This window comes from Chroicocephalus ridibundus, chromosome 1, assembly GCF_963924245.1.
Source record: "Chroicocephalus ridibundus chromosome 1, bChrRid1.1, whole genome shotgun sequence".
NCBI classification, from domain to species: domain Eukaryota; kingdom Metazoa; phylum Chordata; class Aves; order Charadriiformes; family Laridae; genus Chroicocephalus; species Chroicocephalus ridibundus.
In genome coordinates this window covers 3666506-3677738 of record NC_086284.1, presented here as the reverse complement: position 1 = coordinate 3677738, position 11233 = coordinate 3666506, and the positions used below count along the sequence as shown (strand labels likewise).

The 11233-nt window shown below is 42.8% G+C and overlaps 1 protein-coding gene across 7 annotated transcripts in view; it reads left to right on the top strand.

The window, feature by feature from the left end:
* Positions 1-3187: 3187 nt before the first annotated feature.
* PICALM (phosphatidylinositol binding clathrin assembly protein) overlaps positions 3188-11233 on the top strand; it is a 70786-nt gene continuing 62740 nt past the window's right edge. For all 7 annotated transcript variants that reach the window (XM_063326137.1, XM_063326129.1, XM_063326120.1 and 4 more), the window contains exon 1: positions 3188-3627. In XM_063326137.1, coding sequence (XP_063182207.1) covers positions 3498-3627 — 130 coding nt within the window. In that variant the 5' untranslated portion in view covers positions 3188-3497. The remainder of the gene's footprint in view (positions 3628-11233) is intronic.

Genomic DNA, 11233 nt, shown 5'->3' with positions numbered 1-11233 from the left:
CGGGAAACATCTGGATTGTAGCATGTTTCCAAATCATTTATACAACACTGAAAGTGTTTCCCAACCTTATTCAGGCGGCTTCGCTGCCTCTGCCTTTCCTCCCCCTTGTCTCCTTGCCCCATCGCTGTTCCTCTTACCATTCCCTTCAGCGTGCCATCGGCCCAGCCTTATTTCATATTTTTTGTCTCTCTGCAACTTTTCTTCATCAGCCTCCTTCACTTCCCAGATTATGGTTGCTGGGGTTTTTTGTTGCTTTTTCCAGATACGCCAGCAAATCCTTGGTAATGAGCCTGCTACAGTTTATTCGCCTGTGCTCGGCTTTGCGCCTCATCAGTTTTGTGCCCCAGAAGAGCTGTTTTCCAATAGACCTGACATTCAGCCAAAACACCTGTTCTAAATCTGAAGCTACATCCAATTAAGAGTGCCCCCCAACCCACAGCTTTCCTCATCCTTTGCAATAGTATGAAGGGCAGAGGAAGGCGCGGATGCCAGCAGCACTGTGAACACCAAAGCACCCAGTCAGATTGCAGGCATTGCAGCGCGGCAGGCACCACACAGAGTAGAAATGACACTGTTGCAAGAAAGTGATATACATAATAAATTACAGGGGTCAGGCTGAGGCAAGGGTTTCATATATACAATACATATACAATACACATGGGGAGAAAGAGCCCTGTCAGCTTGTCTGTCCTTCCAGGATAGCTGGATGCCAGTGAAACACTGACACTTTGGGGAGCTTGTGAATGCAAGATAGAACATTTTCGCAGGAGCTGGATCCAGACTCTGGAAGAACTTTTCACAAGAGAAAAGAATGTTGTTTAGATTTGCCACTTCGCTAAATATAGGACTCCTATCTTTGCATTAGTTTCCCTTCAGATACATACTCCTTTCTCCTTTCATTCTCAAGCACACCCAGGCACACAAACAAAACCAAATGAGTTGTAAACTAATCAAACTTGTTTTCTTCAGGTTGGAAAGGAAAAGAGATAATATTTTGATTTCAATTTCCAAATCTTTGGGAGGTGCTCAGATATTATCTATCACAGTGCTTCAAGCTCCTCACTGTAATGGTGTCAAGTGGCTCCCAAGCAATTAAAAAGCAACAAACAATTACAAAAATAAGTTCTCCCATCAATTCTCTCTCCCATTTCTGCTTATGAACAAAAATAACGAGCAGAATTTTTAACTGATTGGGTAAAACTATGAGGTTTCTGTGCGTATGAAGAGCTGTAAAAAGGCTAAATTTATTTTTGGTTTTGGACCTTTAAGACTGAGGTCACTTTTTGTCCCCTTAGGAATGAGATATTTTGTCCAAATCTGGTCTCAGTAACTCCTAGAGTTGCAAGCTTCCTCTGTTTGGGTAGTTTCAGTGTTCCTGGAGAAAGCGACAGGCGTAATCAGAGAAGAACTGATGGAGCCTAAATTACTTTGGCCAAATCCATGGAACTTCTCCAAATAGCTACTCGAAGAGGGGTGTTGAAATCCTGGTCCTAGCTGAAGACCACATAAAAAAATACCAGCAGCATCAAAATTATTTATATCTCTGATTTACAGTATAATTTGGAAACAATACAAAAATACGATGTATTCACAGTGATACATGTTGTCATATCAATAGCCTATAGCAGTCTCAGTGTTTTCATGGTGCGAGGGTTTATGCTAAAGCTGTCTTATCTCAGAGTCCGCTGCTGTGTATGTCAGTGATTTATTTCCCCAGCATGGATATTTGGGACTCCAGAAGCAGTTCAGAAGGAGCCAAGAAATACAAACACGACAGTATCTTCAAAGAGCCTGGCATTATGAAGGAAGCAAGTTCTACATGTGCAAGCGCTCCTTCCACACACACAGCAATGGCATTATTTGGGTTCAGCTTTCACCAGATGCCCTTCCTCTGACACCGATTTTCCTTATGCGTTATAAACAGATAATCCTACTTATATATCCTGTCAAGCAGACAGAGCTGAGTATCGTTTGTATACTGCATCTGTTTAAGTTGCCTAATAAATATTTCAGTGCCTTCATGGATGAGGGACAGTTCCAAGACAACTCATCAGGAGGCACTTCTGGGAGAGGAAGAACATTTGTCTGTTGGAATCCTGTGGTTTCACTGTATTATTCGCTGCTGTGTGTTGAGGAAGGAGAAGAGCCCTGTTGTAAGTAATGAAAGTTGCAGATAGCTGGGACTATCTGCAATGCCTGCGCTTTGGCAATGCACAGGAGGAGGTAACAACTCCAGTCACTGTTCCTCATTGTCTGCCACTGCGTCTGGGTCATATAAGTACCAGGCTTACAGAAGGCACCTTAAGGAACAGTTAGCTAACTTTTATGAACAGAAACATTAAGTAACTTTGTACAAAATCCCAGCAAGCCAAGGACAAAGCCACTGACTAAGCCCAAGACCCCCGAGAAGCATTAGCTGAGTAGCAGAACAGCAGGAGGCTGATCATGAAAGACCTCAAAACAACCATTATTTTTTTTTTTTTAATGCTTGTTGTAATGTGCATTCGAGAAATTTTTGGCAAGCTTTCACATAAAAATAATTCCTGTTCTAGTGGGAGGTGTCCCTGCCCATGGCAGGGGGGTTAGAAGTAGATAATCTTTAAGGTCCCTACAAACCTAAACCATTCTATGATTCTGAGGAGAAGCACCATGGCAGCAGCCGCACAGCTCCAAACTCCTCACTGCTTGCGAGCAGATTTTCCCTTTACACTTCCATTGTCTGAGGCGACACTTGAAGGAGTTTCCACAAAACTTTCCAAGCTGAGAAATAAAGAAAAAAAAAAAAACCCAAACAAAAAAAAAAAACCCAAAACTTCCTTCAGGGCCGGAGACACGCCAGTCGCTCCACCCGATTTTTACACAGCGCTTAACCCCAGCAGCGGCCCACCATCGCTCCCACCCACCCGAGAAGGGGAGGGGATGCCGCCCCCCCTCAGGCACGGCCTGGCTTTGGCGGGCTGTCGCTGTCCCTGTCGCCCCGTCTCCGCGCTCAGCGCTGAGGGGACGGAGCCGCCACCGCCCCAACGGTCGCCCCGCAGCAGCCGCGCCCGCGCAGGGGCGCGCGCGGCCCCACGTGACATTCCCCCTTCGTGTCCCCCCGCCCCGCTTTGTTGCACCGAGGAGCCTCGCGGCGGGCCGGTGTCACGTGGGCGGGGCGCCGGGTGTGTGGGATCACGTGATGCGGGCGGCCCCGGAAAGATCCGAGGAGGAGCTCTGCCGGGCGCCATTTTCCTGCGGCGCCCAGTGTGTGTCCCCCCTGTCCCCGACCGAGCGGAAGGCGCGCAGGGGGAGGGGACGGCGGCTGGGGGAGGGGGGTGGGAGGAGGAGGGGTCCCTGCTCGGGTGACAGGTCCGTCCCTGAGGGCGGAGCGGGGGCCGCCTGCGGCACGGCGGGGTGAGGAGTCGGTACAGCTCCATCCCCCGGCTAGTCCTCCCGTCCCCGGCCCCTGAGGAGGGAGCGGAGCCGCTCTCGCTGCCAGCGCCGCCAGCAAACCCGCCATGTCCGGCCAAAGCCTCACCGACCGCATCACGGCGGCGCAGCACAGCGTGACCGGCTCGGCGGTCTCGAAGACCGTCTGCAAGGCCACCACCCACGAGGTCATGGGGCCCAAGAAGAAGCACCTGGACTGTGAGTACCGGGGGAGGAGGGATGGCGCTCGAGGGGCTTTCTCCGCGCCGTCCCGCCGGGCTGCGCAGCGCGGGGGGGATCGCCCGGCCTGTCCCGGGGTCCTGTGGAGCGGAGTTCCCGCTGTAGGGCTGCCGCCTTTCCCACCGGCCTCGCGGGGACGTGGAGCCTCCTCAGGCGGAGGAGCTCTGTGTGTTTCAGCATAGGACGGTCTCATGGCGTGGGGGGTGGGGGGGTGTAGGATCGGGGACGTGGCGATGGAGAGCTCGGGAGAGGCTGTTCAGCGTATCTGCTCTCCAGAAGGGGCCTTACTAGCTCTTCCCTGTGCACAGGGCCCTGGACAATGTGAGCTCCTGAAGGACAGGACTGTCCTCGTACCCCTTCCTTGAAGAGAGGGAACCACAGAGGCCAAGCAGAGGAGTGGGCTGTAATTTCCTTACTAATTGATCTCATTTGTGTTTTGCTACGGCAGCACTCGCCTGTTCTGTAGAGGAGGTGCAGGAGTTTTAAGAACAAGTAGCAGATCGGTTATCTTAATTCTTTCCCAGTTAGTCTACTAGACAAAAAAAAATATTGTTTCTTTATCATTCTTGTAACCCTTCCGTGTTGAAGAAGATGTGAATGAGAGCCTGAGGAACTAATCTCTGTCAGTAAGGATGTGTTTCCTAGTCTTATCCTTCCTAGTCCTTCTCCTTCGCTTGGGAAGATGGGCCTAAGAGGACTTCTTTATACCTTCAGTACCTGAGCTTAACATCCCATATAGGACTGGCCGTTTTTCACCTTCTATTAAAAATAGATCCAAGATGGGAAGGCTTAAAAGGTTTCCTATCAACTCTGTTCCATCCAGGTGATTCTGAAGAGAATGATGAGCACTGAAGTTCATACTAGTGTGTCTTCCACTAAGCTGTAAGGTCACAGGACTGACGATGTTCTTGGCTTGAATACCTGATTATCTTGCATCTATTTATTTTAGGCCTCTTAAGGATGCTTCTCCCCCCTGCCCTCCTTCCCCCAATAAGTAACAAAAGATACTGGAGAGAGATGAGTGGCTGTGCCTTGTGTATGTGTGCTTTCTCCTTTCCCCCCACCCACATCTGTGAGGAGAAGGTTGGGTCTTCATGTGTCTGGAATTTGTGCCTTCTGAGTTGCTCTATATACTAGATAACAGTACTAGGATTAATTGTATTTTGGTTATTTCTTCTTTCTGCCAAAATAAGTCTGACTTAAAAGGTTTAAGGAATTCTTGTTCTGTGAGTACCTGAGAGGGATGCGATCAATTTTTTTAGGGTAGCCCCTGCACAGCTGCCTTAGTTTCCTTCTGGTATTCCCTCTTCCATTTCGTTTCTTGCCTGAAGGCTGAGTAGTAACTGAGTGGCTTTGTTATTTTTGGTCAGCCCAGGGTGTCAGAAGGCTGAGGAAATCTTTGGGCTTTAAATAACTTAGTCACAGGTAGAGAAAACACCTTGACATATGGCTTCTGTATGAAGTCGTGGTGTTACTGGATTTCACACAACAGAAGGGAGGCTTTCTGGAAAAAAAACTGTCAGGTTTAGCTTGGAATAGTGCGAAAAGTACAGTTACAGTAATAGGGCATTTAGCAGCCAAATTATTTCATGGTATAAGTTTTATGAAAAAGAACATCAGAAAGGAATGTCAAACTGATCAGACAACTGCTCTTCAGACTGACGTGCGCATAAAGGGCGGTGTTCTGAACTGTGTATAGGGGACATCCTAACTGAGACCTATAGGATGCTGCTGTAGAAGGGTGCTTGAACTTCCTTAGAAAGCTATCTGGTAGTTGCTGCAGGAGAAGCTCATTTCTGAATTTCCCTTGTCTACTCTAGGTTCCAGTTCCTGCCTCTTTCTCAGAGTATTTTTGTATCAGAGCCAAGCAATCTTATTTTTTGTTAGTTTTACTACTAGTCACTTTTTTTTTTAGTGTTTAAAATAGATCATGGGTAGATAAGCTTTGTATGCTGTAATAAGTTTGTTGGGAGTCTCTGTTCCTGAGATCAGGAAATGACACACAGTTTTGTATTTTGAAAATTTTCTTTTTTTCATGCCGTTTATGGTTGTATGTTTAAAAGTGAAGACTTTTTGCACAAACTGTGACTCAAGCCCCACCTCTGAATTACTTGCACGTCTTCCTTTTACAACAGACAATTTAACTACTAGATAAGTCCTATGAACTGACATCTCACTGTGAATGACAATTAAGATACCAGTCTTCGTAGGTGGCATGCTTCTTAAATATTTTTCTAATTAGTGTTTATTACAATTATGACAGTTAAAAATTACTTTGTTAAAGGTTGTGTCCTGGATGAGTTGATAAGCTGAGTTTTCTAATACTGTCCTGGGATAAAGTCTTGGTTTTGTAGCATTTTCTGTGACCATGACATATATTCTTGTTAATCTGGTATTTGTATTGCTTGTACAGGTGTCAAAATCTTTGATTGTCCTGTTTCTGAAATTCTTATTTTAATTAAGCTTGAGCCATCATGAACACACTTAAGTAGCTCACCCTCACATTAACTAATACAAATGGGTAAAATCCAACATAGGTAGCTGTGTGCATGATTACTCCTACCCTTATTTATCTTGCTGTCTATGGAGTTCCAAAACTGAAGTGCTCCCCACCCTAGGCTTGTATATTCCCTATGTATTTCCCTCAGTGACCATTACCTTAATAATCAAAGAATGTTAAAAAAACAAAAAAAGGCATTCTTAGCCCATAATGATAAAAATCTAATCTACTCCAAAGAATGTTCTTTCTCTCCCATTACAAAGCTTAGTTGCTTCTTTGTTTTGAGGGAGAAATAATTAGAATTCTGATTTACAAGTGGACTTGGCCTACGATAGGTAGCAACAATCATTTTACGGTCATATACTTGCACTCAGGATATGTTTTTTTTCTCCTGTTTTGGAGGTCCACTTTTATAGCTGGGATGGAGGATTCCCTGTTTTGTAAGGTAGGTGCTGCTTTTGTAATGATGGATTACTTCTTTTACAGTCATCAGACAGGTTTAATAGCCTTGAAACCCTCCAAGAATAGTTCATGAAATTCTTTTACAGAAAACCTAGTTTCACTAGGACTCTGTCCTAGTTTTCACACCTCTCTGCACAGTGATAGCTCAAAACTGGTTTGTGGGTTTAACTTGTCTGCTGTGATTTACGCAGCACTTTCTTTTTTAGTTTTTGGTTGCTCTGTTCAGTGCTTTATGGTGATGCTAAGAACAAGTGTTTTAGGTAGTTTGAATGTAAATGTTGCTGGAAAACTTGTTGCCAGGATTCACTCTTTTTTCATGTGACTCTAATGGGGGGGGGAAGTGTGTGTGCTTGCATATATATGCATGGTGGATAATTCATATTAAGAAAACCAGAAGATACATAGTTAATGCCAAGTAGGTTTCACTAGGTCAGTTCAGTGAAACTGCTGTAGCAGTGATATCTCAGTAGCATAAAAACGTTTGTGTACCGGTGTGTGGTGTGGAGTGTGGTTAAAACAGCTCTGATGTGAAACACGTTTAGGGTTGGGCTCTTGAATGAGAATGGTATAGCTTGTAGCTAATGGAGTAGCGCTCTTTAAAGGAGAATGTGGATGGATGGCTTGGAAGGAAGTAGCAATGCTGTAATTATCCATTCGTAACAGGAAATCTCTCTCTAGTTATGCCAGAGTGTAGTGTAACTTCCTTGACTTCTTATTGTGAAGAAAAATCTGTATTTTTAAGGAAGACAGTAAACCAGCACCCTGCATTGTGTTGCGTAGATGTTTGTGAGAAGCTATGTAAGTGAAAGTAAACTTAATTGAGCCTGTTCGGAACCTATTTCCCAAGTCCCTAGTGTCAGCTGTTTTGGTTTTGTCTAGAGGCCACTAGTACAAAAGAAAGTCCAGCTAAAGACTTGCTCTCTATCTGTGCTAGGGACAGCTTCTGTTTCCAAATGAGATGGTACGCAGAGGGTATGTTGTAGAACTGAGGGACAAGGATCATTGCTTTTCCCTGTATCTCACAAAACTTGTAGTAAAGCTGGGAAAAAACAGCCCCTTAGGTGAGCACCTGCCTTTACATACTAAAGCGTAACTGGGTTATTTCGGCGATGTGGCGAGTTAACTCCTGCTGTCTGTGGATACTACTGTGTTCTCCAGTAGACTATCTGCGTTCCTTTTATGGTACTGTAGTACTTCACCAAATCCATATTTTCTTTCTGGTTTTGGCAGGATTACCTGAAGTTTCTCATGGCTTTGCTTCCCATTTTATTGTTGACTTCAGTTTCTGGAGGCAGTCCTTTGTTATTTTTTGCTTAGAACTGTTCTGCCTAACTGTAATTATTTTAAATACAGATAATTGCATTATTACAACTTTCTTTTGAAGTATTCATTTTTCTCTCTGAGTTCTTCCGTGATTCCTTTATCACTTCTTCCTTAGCCAACTTTTCCTAACCTTTTACTAGAATTCCTTTGGAATATTTGGTTGTGCCTTTTAGTAGAGTACGAGAACTATCGTACTCCTCTAAACTGCTAGAGGGCCAATTTTCTACCACAGCTGCTCATTTGCAGAAAGAATCGCCATTTAGTTCTGCAGCTGTTGTTTTATTTTACTTAGCCTGAAGCAGTATTCTACTTCGGATGAAGTAAGAGGCAGGATCTAAGGAGGAGAAGCTGTAGGACACATGCAATCAGCTTACTATGAATCTTCATGCTGCCATTGTTTCCCATCAGCTGTGGTTATTCAGGTGTCGTGTAACTTTGGGCTATGGCTCTAATGGTGATTTTTTTTTTTTTTTTTTTTTTTTTTTTAAATGGTGTGGTCATCTCTTGTGTCTTCCAAAAGTGATGCTTGGAAGAGGCATTCTTTTGCAGTTCAGCCTGTGACCTAATGATCTATTTCGGTCTTTAGTTCCTAATCTTAACATCGGGTTTTGATCTGTAGATGTGAAAGTTTTAAGCTGTTCCTAGTGACTTGGCTCACAAAGTAACACTAGTTTGCATAATAATACAAAAGAGATGACTTATCCAACACGGAATTTAAAGCTTCCCTTTTTTGCTTTGTGTATCCTGCCTTATGTGAAGTACATGATCAGTAAACTACTGATGATGGTAGAATGCTGGGAAAGTTCACTTATAAAATGTTACTGACATCATCTTCTCCATGGAAAATGCAGGACCTTTTTTGAAGCAGAGACACCTTTTGTATTTGAAAGCTTATTTTTTTTTTAACAGCCTTCTTAAGTTTCTCAGTATCTTTAAAATCTTTTCACTCACTAATTCTCAAACATCGATTCTTTAAAAGTAGCTCACCTGTCTACTACTGGTTGGGTATGCACACATGTATTTTCTGTAAACCGTGCAGAAGCTGTTCCTCAAGCATGTTAGAAGAAATCAGGTAAGTATTGTAAATGACTTATTTATGAAATCTTGAAGTCCTGTAGTGGGAAAGTTACTAAACAGTTCTAAATAGTTGATAATACAAGTTTAAAGGAATAATCTCAAGTATGTGTTCTTACTTCTGAGTATTTTAGCAAACTCGACTGCTGCAGCAATGAAAATTTTGCTTTGTGTCAAACTGGGGTTTTTTTGTACATCGCTATGTGAGCTTAAGGATTCAACCAGCAGGAAATCTCAGTGGTTAATTCTAGAAGTAGTTGTAACTTGGAGCTGAATGTTATCTTGCAAAGGCTTAGGTAGGAGAGATTTTTTTACTGATTACATCTGCACCAGATTAGAAGCAAAGAAGAAATAACTGGCCAAAAAGCTGCAACCAAGTGGAAAGGAAAGAAGCTGATGTTGATACAAAAATTTGTGGGTTTGTATTTCACTCCTAGCTTTACATCAGAACTTTATTAATTAGCCAGTCGTTTCTAAACCTTAAAATAATGTTAGTAAATTCAGTGCAATCTTGTGGTACTCAAGTCTACTAATGGCGAATCCAAGTTATGAGTAATATGTGACAAATCGGGTATTGAGATTTGAGAAATTACGGAACTAAGCTGTATTTAACTGTGTGAAAATAACTTAATGAAGTTAAGCATTTCATAAAGACTTCACAAATACACTGGATTTTCTTATTGTGACTAAACATCTCCTGTGCTATTTTGCTAAAGGAGCTTTATTAAAGTAATGCTTATCTGGATCAGTTGCAATATTAAGCATGAGTAAATTAGGATTTTATAAGTTTTATCTTGAAGCAGAGAGTGTACACCAAACTTGGGAGTGCCAATTCCTAGCATGAAGCATAAGAAAATTTACTGAAGAGACCAGTGGTGGCATAAAGGGGAATCCTGTGGCTTCATTTTAATTCATGTCATGACCTATACAGGGTCTGTAAAATAAAAAATACAAAAGGTGTCTGTTATAGTCATTCTGAGCTCTCCCATATAATTTCCTTCAGACCTATGTTAATTTACTGAGGAAGAGCTCTCCACATCAACCCCTTCTTTTTCCCTTTCTCCTCAGAAGGCACTCTTGAAATCTTCACTTAATGTTCTTTATTGCTTCCTCCCAAGCAAGCAGTTCTTCAGTCACAACATCTGTACGCTCAAGCAGCGGTGCCTGTCTCGCAGCACTGATTCTTTTGCTTATGTAGGAAATGACAAGTTTGCACGGGTTGAAATTACTCTGGTATTTCACATATTTACTCTAAACGTGGTACTTGCAGTAGCATGGAGCTCAGTTGCCAGACGTGTACTATGACATCAACAAAGTATCTCTATTGTTTATAAACTTCATCAGGTGTTAATACTTATAATTTGTGCTTTAAATTGTATTAATTTGAGTCCTTAATAGCACTGTTTCCTAGTCAAATATTTAGTGTCTAAAAAAAGTTCCACTTTAATAGCTTGTAAAAACTGATTTTTTTAAAAATCCTATTGAAAAAGGTGATAATGAAATTCATATCGTTCCTCAATTAGTTCTGTTCAAAAATAAACAAAAAAACACACCAACAAACCAAAACCAAGCCACTGGCATTCAGCTGCGTGGCCTGAGTTTCTAAAGGTACAGTAGTAAACTGGATTTCAAGACCCAGAATTCAGAATTCTAAACTAAACTCAGGTTACAAACAGAAGTAAACATGTTTTAAATATTTTTTTATTATTTTTTTAGATTTCTCTATGCCTTTAATCTGGTAGTAAATCCACTGAGAGCAGCTCTGTGATTTGTTGCTCTGTCTGCCAGATCAGAAGGTTGGGTGTCTTGGCTATCAAAAGGTAGAAGTGGGTGTCTTCGTGTTCTTTGGCATTCTTCTGGGCTGCTTGTAACTTGCTTTGCTGTTGGCGATGTTTGGATTCCTCTGGGGTGGGTAATGAGCTGTAATGTGATATTGTGATGTTTCTGTACCTGCCTCTTGCTTTTTTCAGGTGTGTGCTTTTTGTTTTGGGTTTAGTTTTGTTATGTAGCAGTGCGTCCCTCTTCCCCCCCGTCCCCCCTTTCTCCGCATATGTTCAGAAATCACATCAGCATTTTACCTACATTTGTTTACAGTTGCACTTGATTTATTTGGCTGGTATCTCTGCTCTTGCTGACAAATGGGTCGATATTTAATTGGAAATCAGGTCACACTTGAATTTGATTTATCCCCTTCCCCTTCCTTACCCCCCAGTATTGCCATCATAG